The sequence below is a fragment of the Xiphias gladius genome, chromosome 22 (assembly GCF_016859285.1).
Source record: "Xiphias gladius isolate SHS-SW01 ecotype Sanya breed wild chromosome 22, ASM1685928v1, whole genome shotgun sequence".
NCBI classification, from domain to species: domain Eukaryota; kingdom Metazoa; phylum Chordata; class Actinopteri; order Istiophoriformes; family Xiphiidae; genus Xiphias; species Xiphias gladius.
The window spans coordinates 8,517,159-8,536,015 of record NC_053421.1 but is presented as its reverse complement, the minus strand read 5'-3'; the positions used below and the strand labels follow the sequence as shown (position 1 = coordinate 8,536,015).

General features: G+C 39.4%; 1 protein-coding gene across 1 annotated transcript in view; it reads right to left on the bottom strand.

The window, feature by feature from the left end:
• Nucleotides 1-18,857, bottom strand: part of LOC120783951 (myelin basic protein-like) — a 62,973-nt gene that overhangs the window by 24,198 nt on the left and 19,918 nt on the right. The window contains exon 3 of the mRNA XM_040117358.1: nt 12,276-12,354. Within this exon, the coding sequence (XP_039973292.1) occupies nt 12,276-12,354 (79 nt within the window). The remainder of the gene's footprint in view (nt 1-12,275; nt 12,355-18,857) is intronic.

Sequence of the window (18,857 nt, the reverse complement as noted above, 5' to 3'; positions counted from 1 at the left end):
GTGTCCCAAGTAGGACAGTGGGACAGCATAAGAAGAATAGCGCTCAGCATCGATTGAGGCCATCAGCGCAGTGCTTAGGACCGTTTTCTCACCCATGTCGACATGAGAGGTCAAAACACATTTATACATACACACACTTCAACAGTGTAGTGGACATGACTAATGTCCTGAAGTCGTAAGCCAGCCGGTTGCTTGTGTCAGCAACTTCAACTGAGACATTACACATTTTTTTTTATTTCTTCTACGTGACCACTGGCACAAGAAACTTACCATCCCAAGATCTTTAGGTCCCAACACAATCTGAAACATTCTGCTCTGTCAAGCACCCAAGACCTCAAAACCTTTCAATTCTTACAGCAAGTATCACTAAAACCAAGACCGCAAACACTGTTTGTGTAAATGAACTGACGGCAGTTCTCATGTGCAAGAAATTTTGTAACAATCATCGATCGAAAAAGATTTTATCCGGAATTTGTTGCTAAATATAACAGTATAGTTTGAATAAAACACAATGGTATTAAGCCTATATAGCCCTCACCAGTGCTTTGATCAAGATGTAGAAATTATTCAGTGTTTTCACACACCAGGAGACACCGAGGTTTTCTATTGTGCCAGAGCACGTGTCAATAAAGCCGTGATACGGGACAGCTTTATTTGCTGGTGGAGGAAGCACTGAGGTGGATTCTGATACTCCAGGCTCAGTTCACACTGGCACTGATATGAATGTTGGGCAATCTTATCACAAGGCGACAGCTTTATAAACAGGTGCACCCAAAAAGCATTGAGGAAGTATTGGTCCAGTTTACACTTGTAATTTCAAATGTTACATTCAAGGCATTAGAATGCTTTAACTGAAGTGCTTGTCTGGTGGCTGAACAGCATTGAATCCCCTCTCCACAATCATGTGAGGGGGCTGTGTCTGACAATTCTTGGAACTTTCTCAAACTCACAATCTGACAAGCACCCCGACTTCATGCAGCGATGCCTGGGTTTGTGGAGTTGAGAAAGTTGGCAGGGTTTAAACTTTGCTTTCAAGCTCTCTTTCTTCATTCTTCACACACTACTACTACTGACAATAGACTTAGAGTGTGGCTGTTCGCAGTAGCTATAAACACTTTTGCCTTTTGACATGGTCGGATAACACTTTCTATGAGCTGGTTTGTTTCAAGCATGGTAGATGTTGACTGCTAGATGCCAATTTCGCAGGCTCAGTTTCAGAGACAGATGCATTTATACCTTTTCAACATCTGGCTACATTCTGTTGCAATCAGAATGTAATCCATACTTTGCTTTTTTAAATGTCTGTCCAAGAGGCATGAAGTGGCTAAATGTAAATAGAAGATAGAGTAATTCATATCCAATATCTCAGGCAACATTTGGCAGTGATCACAGCCAAATGTGATCACAGATACTGAAATATGAATAAAAATATGTCCTTAACTACGCTAAAGGACGTCTTGGTCAACTGTGCATGTAACGTGACAAATCTTCCTGACACAGATGAAAATTCTGTTGACTAATTTGGACCCATGACAAGCTACCAAGCAGTCATAAAATGTGGATCTTCGTTTAGCATCTGAGCAGTGAAGCAAAATCTGATGACAAGCAGTCAATCAAGACACACTTGAGACACAACCTACTGCCGGGTGTGAGCTGTAATCTATCTCAGCTGGATCGAGACACAATCGGGACGTTTCTGGATAAAACATATGATGTCTAAACACGGTCACAGATACCACTTTAAGTTGAGTTTGTTGTGTTCCTCTGAGGGGAAAAGGACTCCACTTCATCTTGACTGACATATGGGATGCAGTAGCTAGGGTAGGACTTTTGTACTCTCTCGGGTACCCATCATCCCCTCCCCTTGGACTCTTGTAGCCACAAACCCAGCTACTAACACACAAACACACACACGCACGCACACACGTACACATACACACAGTGATTGTCCTGCCAGATGGTTGAGGCCAGATGACGTGCTCTCCTGAACTCATGGCTACACCGAGGAACAATCTCTTACACCATGGCACACAAACACACAGAAGCAGAATGCACAGAGATGGTGTGTGTCTACATGAAATCAATCAGGAAAAACTGCAAACACAAGGGAGTAAACATGCCTGTATAAACAGGGTTGCATTTGGTGGATGATAAGATGCATGTCTGCATGTTTGAGTGATCTTGAGATTAAATCATCCATCTGACAGAGAGAGAAAAAAAAACTGAAAGAAATGGGAAGAGATCAGAGGCGAGAAAGTGAGGTGAGAGGGGACAGAAAGGGAGAATCTGAACAATGGTGTCAAACCAAACAACACTGGTCCAGTGATGGATGCTGCTCTTTAACAATCGGAGCTTTTGAGGGGGAAGGAAAGGAGGTGCTTCACGTTGGCAGTGCCAGGGCTGGTACCAGCTAGCATCAGCCTCCGCCACAGAGACAAATGACTGAGCCACTGCACTTTTATATGTGTACAACTGACAAATGAACAGCAGAGGACCAAACTCAGACATATTCTCATTATTGCGTTGTATGCACAGTCAGCAGTGCTTACACATACAACACATACAGAGAGACGTGAACCAGCAAAACTTACATGCAAAAAAGCACCATTTTAGTGTAGATGCTAAATTAGCCAATAGGGTCTACCAGTGAGGGGGGCAGGAGATAGAGAGGATATACAGTAAACAATATTTCCCTGTATGATTTTGACAGTCTACACTGGGAAATTTCATTTTTACAACTAATACTCACATTACAAAAAAACAAAATGAAGGCTTAGCTAGCTGTGAGTTATGTATGTAATAAAGAATTTGAATACCAATTTTTTTATTTACATACATGTTTATGTAGCACTATCAATATACTAATCAATATAACTAATGTAATAAATAATTAAAATACATAACGTGAAATGTGAAAGTGTGATGATGAATGAAGAAAGAGACGGACTCGGACTCAGAAGTTCGCCTCAAGCAGGCAGAATCTTTCAAGCTCATTGTCTTGTTTTTACTGTTTTTACTTCCAACTTTTGGTTTACTGTTTTTGTTCTCTTCGTTCTTTCAGCAGCAGTTTCAGCAGCAGCAGGCTGTCCTGTTTTCCTAAGGATAAGTAGTTTGATAAGTAGTTTTGTGGTTATGTGTTTTAAAGGTAAGAAAGAGAGAGAGAAGTAGTTTGGGAGCTGTAACAGGAATGCTTTATAGATGAATATCAAGAGATAATTAATCCTTCTTTTCAGCAAAAGTGTCGACTTTGTGATAGAGAGAACAATGATGAGTAAAAATGTATCATTAGTGAGGAAGTGTAATGCAGCATAATAAACAGGTACAGCTGCTGGAGTAATGATGGGGCAGTGTGACAGTACACAATATCTCCATAATCAAGCACATACATAAAAGATCCCTGAACTATTGTTTTACGATTAAATTTGGAGTCAAATGTTGAATGAATCTTAAGATCTTGAATCTTAAATGACAGTCTGCTGTCAAGCCAAAGTGTTTATATGACTAAACAGGAGGTTTATGGGTTCCGTTTGAAGTTTTAATGGCAGGAGAGGTGGCAGCACTGGTGGATGTGGAGAATACCATGTACTTGGTCTTATCTGTGTTAAAAACATGTCTTGCATGACAGGGTGAAGCAGCATTTATTTACTATACACCCCAGAGCTTACCCTGAATTCGACTACCTTTAAATCCTAATTTAAAACTTTTCATGTTCTCTATGCCTTTGCTTGAGCATTTTAATTTTCATTTTAATGTTTAATGCTGACTTCCCTTTTTAATGTATTCAATGCATTATGTAAAGCGCTTAAATTTGCATTTGTGTATAAATTTTTTTTGCCTGAACAGCTGCCTGTGAACAATCTGCAGCCTGATAAATTGACTTAGGGAATGTGTGAGTGAGCTACAAGCCACTTCCATAATATTACAGGTAGAGATAATCTTATAAAGAGTATGGTGTAGACCTGCTTTATATGAAATATGCCCTGAGATAACTTCTGTTATAATTTGGAGCTATATAAATAAAGGACATTTAGCTGTACAACCTTAAAAAAAACTAGATGATCTATGAGGCTATTTCTTTAGAGGTGTAGGATATGTGTGATGAAGCAAAAATCCCCAAGTTTACTTGTTCTACAAAAAATATAACATCAGTGTTTACAGCAGCAAAGAAGCCAGGAGAATAAAGAAAAATAAAATACAATCACACAGACAAAAGCATAGGGAGCTCTATGGGCCAGATGGGCACGTCAGTAAAGGAAAACCCAGCTGTGTACATCTCACACACTGCTGCATTAACGCCACCTTCCAACTCTCAATCCTCAGAAAAACTAAAGCAGATATTAATATTGACAAGACTTCACAGGGGAAAATCTAATTTCCAAAGAGTATGTTCTGTTTCAGTATTCATCACGGTTTGATCTGTGTTTTCACAAGCTTCTCTACTTCTAGTTCTCTACTTAGTAATGAGCCAGCAGAGCGGTGGGTGAGTCTTAGATCCTCCCCCTGCTCCCTCTTGGCTAGTCGTAAAGAAGAGCACTCTGACAAATGCTGCCAGGCTTGAGCCAATGCAATCTGAGGCAGCCTCTTCCACCCTTAAGATTTCAAGAGTAGCCAGTAGGTCCCATATGCAATTACAGGGGAAACACGTAGTGTATGAAATAATTGATAACTGGCTTACGTTAATATCATTCAGTTTCCATGAAAGAAGCTCAAGTGTGACCTTGAGAGGGGATGAAAACCAAATGGAAATTGATCTTCAGAGGACACTCTCTTCTCACGTCATGTCCATAGCTTTATCATCGGCTTGCTTTTTTCAGTTTTCCCGTCAAATGCTGCTATGTTCTTAAATGTTAAGCCTCTTTTGATTTAGCCTTGGTGCACACTAGAGGATTTTCTATTCTTAACTGATTTTAAGAACGTGGGAGACCACAGCCATAACAACAGATTTAACCGATATTTAATATTTTAATCATAAGTGACTTCGATCCAGTCACTAACATTAAGAAATGTCTGTAAACCCCTCACACTACAGGATCATTTGGACAAGTAACTGGTTCAGACTAGCCTCGATCTAGGAACACCCACACGATTACTGGAAGGGGCAAATCGGACCCAAAATCTGCCCAATTATTCTCTAGTGTGGGACCTATGGCTCTACATAAAGATGGACGACGTGCCTTCACTTCCTCCAACTGTACAAAAGTTAAGAAAAATTATCCCAGATCTGGGCGCTGCCATCTTGCACTGGGGATGTCATTTGAAGCCAGAGTCTGTGGAGAAGTGATCGTCCGGTCGAGCTGCGGTATCGACATCCTGCCCATGTACCTGCCTGACACACAGCTGTCAATCATGATGTCACACCCCCTATTAAGTTTTGGGGAGTTGTGACGTTGTCCATCTTTATACAGCTCTCTCTCTCTCCCTCTCTTTCTCTCTCTCTCTCTTGTTGACTGTCCCTTCACTTCCCCGTCGTTTCCCTTCTGTCTGTGGATTGCTATAATGGGGGGAAACGAAATTAAGGCAAAAAGTCCTATTTACAACTACGAAAAGCAAGCTGGTTACGACACTGAGGTAAGAGACATGTTCTGTCTGTCTGTCTACCGAGCTCCTCCGGCACGGCACGTACGCGAAACAAATAGCGCTGTCCGTGGTTCTGAATCAACAGCTGCGCAATAGTCAATGGGAAATTTAAAAAACAGATCAAATTAAATATTACACAAAATTTATTTACAGATTTTGAGAGCAACAAAGGAGGTCACTCGAATAGATGCCGATATTGGGACTCGCTCTCTATACTATCTGACTTCCTAAAGTTTAGAGTGCATGGCGAAATTAACAATCACCTGGAAGAAAACATGAAAGCGTCTAGTCCTACTTAAACTGGGGTAGTGGTGCACTTCAGCCTCTAGTGGCTGAAATGAGTATATAGAGTATAACACTATTGTGACAAAAAACAAAAACAAAACAAAAAAAATCACGTGCCTCTAAGGGCTTCCATACATGAGAAAACAAACTACACACTCCTGTAGACTGTTAAAGTGGGAAATGGTTTAAGTATAAGTGAGCTATAAGATGTTAAGTATTTTATGAAACAGTATTGTGTCTTTCTTCTAGTTTAGATCAGTGATTGCCCTTATTTCTAAATCTTTACAAAATGACAAAGTGCAATCAAAATATTTGCTCATTAGCCTGTTAAGCAAACTAAATAAATTGTACCCATCTGTCTTTTACACTAGATCATATAAATACAATCTATTCAGTCTGTATGATTTTGTTTTGTATTTTATTTTCTTCAAGTATCTGTTAAAACACATTCCAACTTGTTATCTGACACCCCACCTGCTTGCTGTGAAAATGGTGCGGTCGAAAACACTTGGCAGGTCCGATATGCAGACCACACGTGCCGTGACCTGACCGGCTAAGTCAGAATGCCACCAACAATTGGTTTCAAAAGTTTTTTTTTTCCTGTTTTGTTTTAAGGTAAAATGATGAATATAACTGTCACAGACTAATTTGAAAGAAAAAAAATTGAAATAACTGACTTTATAATCATATTGAGTAAACAGATCATGGCCTGGGTCTATAACACTGGATTTGGAAACGGTTGTTAGAGACTCCATCTGTGTCACTACAAGGCTAAAGGCCAAGAGCTTATCTTAAACTGGCTGTGTTGGTATTAGAGCTTAGAGTGGGTGGCTGCTGGTGGTGGTGCCGGAGTTGGTGTGGATGAGGGGCCCTATTTGGAAAATTCTGTCCCCCTGTCCATAATTCCTAACGGCTGGCCTGCTGGGAGGATTTAACTTGCTTTAAAAGCCTTTGTGTACTTAGATGTATTCTGAAATTAAAAAACATACAGTGGGGTCCAAAGGTTTTCACTTTGTATGAACCTGACAGCTTGAAGATTAATTTCCCTTAGTGCTTGATTTTTATCTACAGTACACTGATTAACAGGGAGTGGTCTTGGTAGGGTCAGAAAAAATTCAAATGGCTCACAATATATGAAAGAATTGTCTAGCCCATCATCGCATATGTTCTTATAGTAATGGACTTAGACATACAAAACCATCTGTATACCCCTTTCAGGTACGCTGCCCTAAGATGTCAGGTCAGGCAACCATTGCTAAGGCCATCCCACTTTTCTCTGGCTCTCCTGAGTTTCTATCCAAATCTGCTATTAATTTCTCCTCAGTTCACCCTGTGATGATGAAGAAACAGTGACCCAGACAGAGTCATGACGGAACAGGCAGACAGACACATAGAGGGGGTCTGTTTTGCTGAGTGGGGGCCTGCTGCAGACTGGGCCAGGTAATGGAGCCATAATGGGCTTTTAACAGCCACACAGCTGATGGTGGTGTTTGCCCTTTAGTGGAAAAGGACTGCAAACAGGAAGTGCTGCATGGAGACATCCCCAGACACTGGACAGGCCAGGATGAGTCATGACGCCTGCTGATGACAACCACACCAAAACAGGTTCCTATAAAGCACTGCTAACCTGCCCGTCATAAACCACTCACACCGTGTCAATTTGGTGGAAATTCCTTTTATTTCCCTTTGCCCGCACCCTGAATCAACCTAATGGCGCTAAATTAGTTCAGCCTTGGTACACAGGTGGGAGGAGGGATTTAAATGTATCCTAACAGCAATGTTCCCTCAGTATGAGTTGGAAACTGGAAAGAAAATGGGATTTTGATACATTATCTGAGAGCAGTGCTGACTGAACAAAGACCCTGTTAAACATTAAACATCACAGTGGAATCGACACATGAGTACTGAGATGTTTTGAAGCCGCTTTTTGACCCATAACAAAATACACAATATGAAAGAGCTTTGATTTCCACTTACCCCTCTACCAAACCTTAATTAAGACAAACTGCTTTTTAAGCAGAGCTTCTAAGATGTTAATCACCTTTCTTCATTTACCAGATTAAAAAAATCTAAATACCAAGCTCATTATTTCTCTTCATGGGTTAGGTTCAGCTCAATAATGTTCACTTTGAAGCAAACGTCTTAGAAAACCCGAGTACTGAACACTGCAGTCAGATCACATCTTAGGTTGCTGCTCACCTCCCATTTTAAAGACAGCGCCACTTAAACCTCAACCTAATTAATTTGTGTTTTAATCATGAGCTGCCAGAAGCATCTATGTGAGGAACTGAGGTTAAACAAGAGACTAGTTGTGAGAAAATAATAGCATTTCATCATGAGTGATTTAAAGGTCATGTCAAAAAGAATTACTTAAGTAATAAACAACCTTGGTTGCTAGTACATAAGCTACTGTAATTCAGATAATTTCATGTCTCTGCCTTGATACTACATCGTCCTCAAAGGCCTCAAATGATGAAACTGTGTTTTGCGTGGGTGGCTGCTTTGAAGTATCACTAGTGTCAATGGTGGATCCTCTAAGTCTGCCCCATGCTGATCAATGAGCAGTGTTTAACACAAGGGACATTAATTACCTGCAAGAGAGGGAGTATATCAAGTGGCTAACAGATCGATCTGACGGAGCCACTGCAAGGCATAACTTTTCTGCTGATAATAAAGAGTCAGTGTGAACAGCAAGAGAAGAGTGGTGGCTCTCTGGAACTGTACACTGTATTTCCCTCTGCACAAGGAGGCATCATCGCATCCTCAAAGAAGCTGCAGTTACATGACATCAGTTATCAACGCACACAAATTCGGTCATGCATACATGCGCGTACACACACATAGAGAAACACAGTGCAGTTAGGTTGAATTGGTTTTGCTTAATATTAAGTCAATATTATTCTTTCTTTGAAAATCAGTTGGTTAGTGCCCATCACCCTCTAATGCAGTTTGAATTTCGTATTTGTTTTATAATCATGACACGATCAGACCAGATTCCTCTATATCTGTATTATTATTATTATTATCGTTATTAGTATTATTATGTCATGGTTTTCAGCTTATTACCTTAAAGGTTTGCTTATTTAGGAGCTCCAGGTTTAATAACTGCGAGGCAGATGGCTAGTCCTGTCAATCTGTTATGCTAATGATAGGTCCAGCAGCTAAAGTGAAAAGCTGTCAACTGTATGTTTTGAGGATGGTCAATTAAATATCTGAACTTTTATATTGTCAAAAGGTGACTTACCAGCAGTTTATCTCTATTATTATAAGTGAATATTTATGTAGCTGTTCTAAATAGCTATAACGCCACTTTTTAATATCATATTTGAAAATAATTGAGTAGATGGTGTCATATTTAATCCTGAAGTCTTACCAAATGTTATCTGAATTAGTCAATTTCACTCTAGAAATACAAGCCATATGAAATAAGAAGTTGATGTAAAAAGAAGCCTGGTCATTAGTAACCAGCCACTGCATCATTTCTTCAGGTTGTTATCCTCTAGAAACAAGATAAGCTTGTTGTTATGCTAATTACAAACCCAAGTTATTCAGTACTACACTATGTAAACCACCAATACAAGCCTGGAGTTTAATTTATGGAAAAATAGTGATAAGAGAGTGAAAGAGAGTAAATAATCAGAGTACAAATTGGATATTGGCAGTGAAACTGCTATTACTACTATCAATTATACGAAAACGAATACTAATACTAATAATAAACATGCTTAGAAGCTGAAGTAGAATTTTCTACTGCTCACTATCTGCCTGTATAGTTCATTTACTCGACAACTGTCTTAGATTTACGCAATGGAGTCAGCTAGAACATTTATGTGGAAACGGACTCACCACTCTGTTGGTCCGCTCTGTATAAAGTAACGGTATGAAGACACAGGCCATTCTCTATCTTTTCAAGCCTCAAAATCTCTCCATCAAACAATCTCTTTGGCCGAGTTAAATAATACAGATACAGGCATGCGGAGAGCATATTATATCCAGACAGCCAAGAGCTGCCTTTTCCAGTTAGGCAGCTCACACAATTAGTATTAATTAGCTACAGCTGAGTAAACTTGCTAGTGACATTATTGCCGGCAAAATCGAGAGTTGCTGAAGATTTCTTCCACCTCTTTTAGCCTATAAGACATTGTTAATAATTATGAGATACAGCCTGGATAGAGCTGCAGCTCTTGCAATGCAAAAACTGCACTATGTTGAAACGCAATTTTAATTTGAAAATTATTCAGAAGTTAGCCCTGGTATAAGTCGTCGTCATCATAATGGCAACAGCTGTAGTAGTGGTGGTGATGGCGGGGGCAAAAAGACAGAGAGAAAATGAAAATGAAATTATTATTTGTGTCACATGGAGGACGATGAAACTTCCTAATATTTTAATAATCTCTGGGGTTCAGTGAAGACATTTTATCTGCCTGTGAGGCTCAGTGGCTATTCTACTGAAGAAGAGAGATCTTGAAGAAAGGGATCATTGTAATGATCTGGATGTTTTAACCCTCAAAGTGGCTGTTGAAATCTACTGGCAAATAATAGTGGATAAAAGCAGAGGTAATCCAAAAAAAAGTTTTTGGCACCAGCCATTTACAACTCATGCTGTTCCACCCTTTAATAAATGCACCCTCAAAGAAGCTGATACAAGCACGCTATTATCTCTTGTGCTACTATAGTCAGTTCACGTGGCCAAATCCTTCCCTTCTCTTGCATTTCACCTCAGCTCACCCTGAAAACAATCGGGACTGACACAGAGGCAAGAAAACAGGCTGCACTTGTGTTCCATCCCCTATCGCTGGAATGTCCGGTGCTCCTCTTACACAAATGTGGTCAGGGTCTTGAGGGCTTTATTCTCTTGCAGAATGAAAAACCAACTTTCCTTCTCACAAACTTCTGCCTCTCCTCATTACTTGGTGAGATTACTTTTTTGGCTCGCCGGTGTTTGGCCACAACACATATTGTATGCGAGGATAAAAAAATCATTTCCTTCACCCTGGGAAGTGTCTGAGGCTGCATCTTCACTCAGCTCCTATCATCAGAGGTGACAAGAACCAACGGAAGCCTCAGAGACACTAATGCTTTCATTCACAGGAGAAAAAAAAGACACTGAAGATGCTTATTTCACAGGAAAGGTCTTGTAAACTTGCAATTAAAGATAAGTCTTGGTTGAGCTTTTCTTTTATATTATTTTATAAGGCTTGTTCTATTATGACCAAGCTTTAATGTGGTATATAAAATAGTGTGCTTAGTGTTACAGTATATAGTTTATCCAATCAGAAAGTCCAATCTTATTTGTGTGGGATTAGAATTAAAAAAGAAGAATTCAGCAAATTTGCACCAGCAATTGCCATCTTCTTCAGATCTCAGGGATAATCCCCTTCATCATATTTAGTGAAGAACCTAGCGTTGAAGTCAATCAGCTTAGTGCCAACCTACAGATGTCCTCTGTGGCGAATCAGACTCTGCCCTCATCTGCTGAGCTGCAGTATTACATAGGAACTTTCTAACCCCTGTCCTTAACACCAAACACGTCACAAAACTGTGGGAAATGAAACTTCGGGGTGCATGGAACACTGACTTCTGAGATTTTCTGATTATGAGGCTTTCACAAACTTCTGAGTCGCATTAATCACTAGTGAGTGCTAACCTTTCACCTGCCAGCCTGCTCAACAAATGTCACGCCACGGGATTATTAGCTTCTGAGCGTTGTGAAGCCGAAGCCTTTCATTGTTGCAAAAAAAAAAAAAGCAAAACAAACAACAAAAAACCGATAGCAGATAGCTGAGTTAATAGGAGCTACCATGTCAATATGGATTAAAAGCTATCTTTTTAGTGATAGCTGATTTCTTGGTACCCACATTTCATTGCTTCCATTGTGCTTAATGACTAAGGCCTTGGCAAGAACCGCCTGGGCTAAATTTTGTGTTTGTATTTTTTCACTATTATTCAACTTTGGTTTTGTTTTTTTCCTCTTTTGTTTAGAAACCTTGGATATTTTATTCAAATATTCTGGTTACACAAAATTGGCTCATTTGCATTAACTTCTGAGGATATTCTGAATTATGTACTTGAAATTCAGGGGTGTCAATAATTTTGATCAGGACTGTACAAGTCCTTGAAGCTGCTATGGCTTTTACAGGAGCAATTTTAACACAACAGACTGATAACTGAGGAATCGTCAGTCACATTTGGCAGTAGAAGGGATTCTGTTTATGGTGGTAGAGTTTCTGATGTGGAACCCATTCTTTAGTCTGCTCAATAGGGGTGGACTTGCCTGATCATCCTCACTGCTAACTCTCTTTCAATATCTAATTCATTATTTAAACAGCTCAGAGTATAAAAATATGTATGTAAGTGTAACAAATGTTGATATGCATGTAAATTCAAATTCAACATGTGTTTTGACCTCTTACCAAAGACTTCATCCTGAGATTCAGGTTCTGCTGCTGCTGCTGCTGCTGTCTGGGCTTCTTTGGATTCAGGTGATGAAGCCTTTAATAGGAGCACAGAAAAAGATTAAAGAGGTGAGGCACTGAGGTACCATGGCAACAGAGCAAAGAGAGAAAAACAAAGAGACAAAATGAGAGAGACAGAGAGAGAGAGAGAGAGAGAGAGAGAGAGAGAGAGAGAGAGAGAGAGTTGCACCCATTTAGGCTTTATAATTACAGCAGAATTATACTCAGAACTATTCATTTAATATTCAAAAGAAGCTGCTACAAATTCTGAATCATGTACTGTACACACTGAGATGTGCCCATTCTGATGCCGGTTGTAAACTGTATATGTTTCATTTTCATCAGAATTTTAGACAGGATTCAGTCTGTAACGCAAGTGATGGCTTCAGACTATGCTTGCGATTTCTCTGGTTTAGACAAGGACATTAATTGTTCCCGATCTTTTATAGTAACATACACTTATTCATCTTTCGTACATGTTTATTTGGGATAGATGTGCAAAAATATACATTTTTTGTTAAAGTTATTAAAAGCTCTTTGATTCATTTTTTGAAAATGTATGGAATGTTTAACGTACCCCAACTAATCAGACTTGTTCTAAACTGTTAAAGTACTCAACAGTATGACAACTGTTTAAAATATAAAGCAGATAAAGCCTAATGTATTCACACCACTACTGATATTTTTTTCCATTTTGTGTAATTCTTTATAATTTTCAATATTTATGCTTATCCCTAAGTGTCAAATATCTGCTAGGAGCCCAGAGAAAGTTGTTCAAATGCAGACAAATATGTGATGTGTGACAATATTTCAGTTTTCCTTCTGAATGAAAGCCTGCTTTTGTGCGATTATTTTTTCTATTAATCAGAAGTTGGCATGTTTCATATGACTCAAAGGATAGCACTCTGGCGGAATGAGGCAAAACATGATAAACAAAATACAGCCAAGGGCAGTGGCTGAAAAGTGACACTCTGCCAATAGTCTACAAATGCATTCATATTCACATTAACACTGCCATCTTGAGCTCTTGAGGTGAAAAGGCTACTGTAAGCATGTGCAGAGAATAGAAAAAAAGTGACTGAACTGGTAAAGTCAAACCAGATGAGAGCTGTTGTCTGTACTGTGACTGACTAGTTCCTTGTGTCAGGTGGGAAAAGAGCTGTGAATCTCTCCTTCCGGGACTGACTTGATAAAGATCTTGTGATTTACTTAACATGTTTTGCATCATGATCACACCTTATTTAAATCTCATCAGTTGAGATTATAGAACAAAGGCCAATAAGCACATATAACCATCAATAATCATCAGTAAGTTTTCGGTGATTGATTTTGCCTGTTCAGTGAAATGTTTCCAATGTTTCTTTAGCTGTTGTCGCTACAGCTGACTGCAGGATAACCGGGGAACCTGGCGGTGTGACATATAATAAAACAAAACGGAACCAAATAATAACTGAAATAGTCAAAATACTCGATCAACAACTGCAGTTCATAGATGTTTTCTGTGTCATTTTTTCTCCGTAAATTGGCAGTTTTGACAGCATTGTGATACAACACTGGCTGACCCAGGCTAATGTGTTGGAAAAACATAGGAAGTAATTGACATAATTAGCTTTTACAATGGAAATAACAGATGTCTGTCTTATCAAGCTTATCAGATACGTAGAAAAACTGATTCTGCAATTTTGCTGCAACTCGCTGCCAGATCTGGTCTGATTCAGGCTATCTATCTACACTGGTGCAGCGCACGTTCAACACGTGCTTGTTATCTCATGGATAGTTCATTATTTTATTCAATCATCTAATCATCATCATCTAATATTCCCGTCACTGCTGTGTTATGATATTAATAATATCATAAAATACTGGACCACACATTCAAAAGGACTGCTGCGACACATACGCTCACTGGCCAATTTATTAGGTACAGCTAGATAAAACCAATGCAGATTAATAGGCCTGCAATAACCATCTCCTAGTCATGCTGCTGCAGGCCTAGACTGCCGGGGGACTTTCCATGATGCACCAAGCTCCTCTCTCCTCCTCTCCCTCTCCATCTGTACTTATTCATATTCCATTAATGCATGTTAGTAACTTGGCTTCTTCTCCTTCCTGTAGTCTTGTGCTTTCTCGTCTCTCTCCTCTCTCTTCCTGTCGCTTTCTGCAGGTATTTCTGCCTCTGGAGCTGCAGAGACTGGATCTGTGACTGCAAATCACCTCCTGCCCCTATGATCTTGCTCAACACCAACTGCTACAATTATTTTTATTATTATTATGCCTATATTTAGTTTTATTATTATTATTGGCCCTATTATTACAATTATTGGTTTTATTATTAGTCTTATTATTATTATACATCTTTATGTAAATGAAACAGAAAATATACAACAGCCAAACTGCGTGGATGAGTCGCCCCAGCCCTAACCCACTGTCGTTTAATGTTTCTGTTTCTGCGTTTCCCGAGAACCGCTCATCCAAAAACATTCAGTCGACACTGCACTTCCTTGGGTCCTCAACAATACACACGTGAAGTCTGAAGTGGATTGTATGAACGGTTGTCGAGAAAATCGAAGGACAATCAGAAAGACTGAAATTTCTCCATTTATTAGTCGGATGAAGTCATAACTTCAGCATTATGCAAGCAGTATTGTTATGCCCACCTGTGCGGGCACTTGTGAGTCACTGGGTCAGACAAATTAATATTCCATGCCTGGCACTAAAACTAACAACCTGTGCCGTGTTTATTCCTTTTGTAGCCACTCATCACAAGTTACTGTAGACTGGGTTACTTGTTTTTATTTAGTGGCTCCTTTGAACTAAATATCTGCATTTGCTAATCCTCAAGTTTTATAAAATCCTCTTACTGATTCCCTTCTCCTCCCTGATGACAGCGTAAACTTACATCCCCAGTTTCTACTTCCGAGCGGGTTTGCCAGCATGGGGAATCAAGACCGGCATTCAAAAACGGTGGGCACGTTGCTCACCACTGAGTGAGCATACAGACAAGTGGAAATGTGACAATGTCCTGTCAGCCGAGGTGGGGTGAACAAGTGTGGTTTGCAATCACTTGCTCATGCAAATCATGCAGAGTTCAACACGTGCCATGCTTTGGAAATTTTCTTTGTCCTTTCAATTATGCAAACAAATTATGTAAGTAGCTTTGATATGAACAGATAACAGATTGAATACTCTATTCCGATTTAATTATATACGAACACATGTGTATTTCAAAGAGCTTGATAATGAATCTACACTAAAGTAATAATCCCACTATACTGTAGATAGAGGGTGACTGCTATCTTAACTATTTCGCAATACTGGCCTTATGTCTTTACTTTTAGTCCTACTCGCAAGCTTAAAAACAAAAACATATTCATCAAATTTATTTTGACTTAAAGATGCTCATAAATTTAAGAGACTTCAAGAGGTTTCTTAAAGGCCCTGAAAACCTACTTTGTCTTACTGTGAGTAATAAGGTCCTACATGAATAGACAATTTTCTGCCAAAGTTTGTTTTATATATATATATATATATATATATATATATATATATATATATATATATAACAAAAATATAACCAAAAAAAGGCTGAACCAAAGGTCTCTCAATCAATGTTACTGTAGAGAGACAAAAAAATCAAGGCAGAGAAAGAAGTTGTACTTGGATTTTTGTGCACTGATAAAGCTTATATTACCACTGTGTTCCTACAGTCTGGCACATTAGCAATAGCAATACAAAGACAAATCCACATTCCAGGAGCTGAGCTGATGGTGACTGGGTTGAACTGATATCTTTGGATGCTGAGGTGTGTCATAGGGCTGGATATTCACACACTGGGGCTTTTGGGGCATTTTAAAATTTAAATAACAAACCTTTTATTCCTTTGGCTTAAGTGAAACAGTTAAAATATGAACAGCATTCTGGACACATAGCTAACAAAACTGAGAATAAGTAACAATTTTTACCCAATTACTGTGTATTATAGCCTACACCTTTCAAAATACCATTAGCTTGTTGCTACCACACTATTCTCCTCCACTGTATCTGGCCTTCATTAATAGCAAATGGGGCAATAGGAGAAAATGGAGGAAAAAAAATATGTGGGCAATTTTCCTAAGTGGACTAGAGCAGCAGCTTAATGCCAGCCTTGGGCAGCAGCTGTCAGCGTGACTTCACACCTACTCGCCACTGGTGGCTTATTAAATATAGCTCTTGTTGAGCATAGCTTCCCTAGAGGTTGATGCTAGAGATGGTAAAACATCGCCTGACCCTGGGGCATGTAAAGGAGATCAGGAAAGCAGCTCAATTAGCATCACACTTGCCAATTATGTATTCCTGAGAGGCTCCTGCTATTTTTTTGCCATCACCTGATGATGTTTTAGGTTTCTAAATTATACCAGATTTCTCCTAATTACAGAACACTATCACAAAAATGTACATATCCTCCCCCATCACTACAACCTCCCTAAGATCTCATTATGTCCAGGTTCCACCCAGATGATAATAAAGGGGTGAATGAGCTCTTACATCTGTCCATTAACCAGCTAGTAGAAGCCAATGTATCTTAAGATGCTCTGTTGTCTCTGTGAAAACTCCACACTAACTGATGTGACTGAGAGAACTGACAGTTTCTCACTTGCACTAACTGTTTGCTAATCCCCTCAAAAACTGTAAGCAGGCACGGCATTTCTGTCAAGCTCTGGATTTCTCAACATGTTGTAGCGGTGTGCCATGGGCTACAATAAGGGTGATACTCTGAAATTAATGAGTTTGGTTGGTGGTGTAGCCTCTCTAAACACAAGAGCGAAGGCGTAAGGATTGGAGTGTGTGTGTCTGCTCTAACACAAGTTGCAATCGTTAGCATGTCCCGCTAACTAGCTAACTAGCTAACCTACCTACAGTAGCAACCAAGCATTTCTTCCAAGGCCGAGGAGCACATCATTACCTAACTAGGTTACATCAATTATAGGGTTACAAGTGACATAACACACACACACACACACACACACACACACACACACACACACACACACACACACACACACACACACACACACACAAACAATAAAAAAAGACCTATTCACAACTACAACATCAACTTTGACATATTTCCCAACAGTCTGGAGGTCAATCCTGGCTGCTATCAGATTTTGGGCTAACATTAGCAGCTCTGTCCTGCTCTTGGATTTAGGGAGATATTTACAGTCCAGCAACTGGCCAAAATTACCCGAGTTAGCATTAACTCACAAATTAGTCCTCCCCTTAAAAGCCTTTCTCTTGCAAGATTGGAAATTAAAATATACTGTTTTAAATGTGTACTTGTAAGCTAAGCAGCCACACAGGGTTATTTTGGAATAAAATAACAGTCTGATCTTCCACTTTTTCCTTTAATACAAAGAGTAACTAGCTCTGATGTTACACTACAATACACTATGTATATCCATGTCTGGTACATGCAGCATTAGCCTCAGGCTTTGACAAGATTCTCTCTTTAAAACGAATCACCTGTAAATATGTGCCGTGTTAACATGGAGTGTAAGACCATTAACTAAGAGGGGTAGGGCTTAACAAGAGTCACTTACGAGGGCATTTAAAAAAAACCACAAGAAGTATGTCTCTAAAGCTGCTGGAGGATTTTGGCTGTTTCACATATATTGCTTAAAAGATATTAAGGCTAATGTCTGTGAGTGTGTTTGCTTGGTTGATAAGCGTCTCAGACTCGCACACTCAGCCGAGGTGGTTGCCACTTTAGCTCCACTCAGCCGTGTGATCGCCAATTCAGTCCTAGGGTATTGAATGGGGTTCAATCTGCCTAAGCACTCCTTACATTCAAGTAGAGAGAATGGAAGAAGAGTACAGTGATTCCAACATCTGATATGATATTTTCAAAGGAATCCAATTTCCTATTCCTATCCATGGCTCGGTGATAGCTGTGTCCTGTTCCGTCCTGTCCTTCAGAGATGGAAGACAAATGGAGTATACACATTTCATCTCACCTTTTCACTAAGATATAAAAAGCACTAGAAACAGAGGAGTCTCTGTAGCTCTACCTTCAAAAGGCCACGTTTATATTGTAATAATGTTCATCAAATGTCAAGAGGACAATCATAAATCTCTAACATCCATCTGTTACTTAGAGCTATGAGAAAGTAATTCAATTTATCTAATGAGGGTCAAACTGCCACGGGGCAGAAATGTTACATTCAGATATTGGGTGGTGCTTTTGTGTAAGCCTTTCTAAAGCTCATATCTTGTCCATGCAAGTACAAGCTCAGTATGAGAAGAGAGCATCATAACTTTAAGAAGATTCAGTTGAGTTTCTTCCCTACCATAGGCCAAACATCCTGTAATATGTGATAACTCAAATAAAACACAAAACACACAGAATGAGGAAAAAAGTGATGTGCTACATCTTCACTTAAAGAACATATAACTGTTCCAACAACCAACAGAATCCCAGTTTCTACTTTGTGCTTGTGTGTAGCATTGGCATGTTAGGTAAAACCTAACAGCAAATCAAATAGGTAAAGACTTGGGATAGGA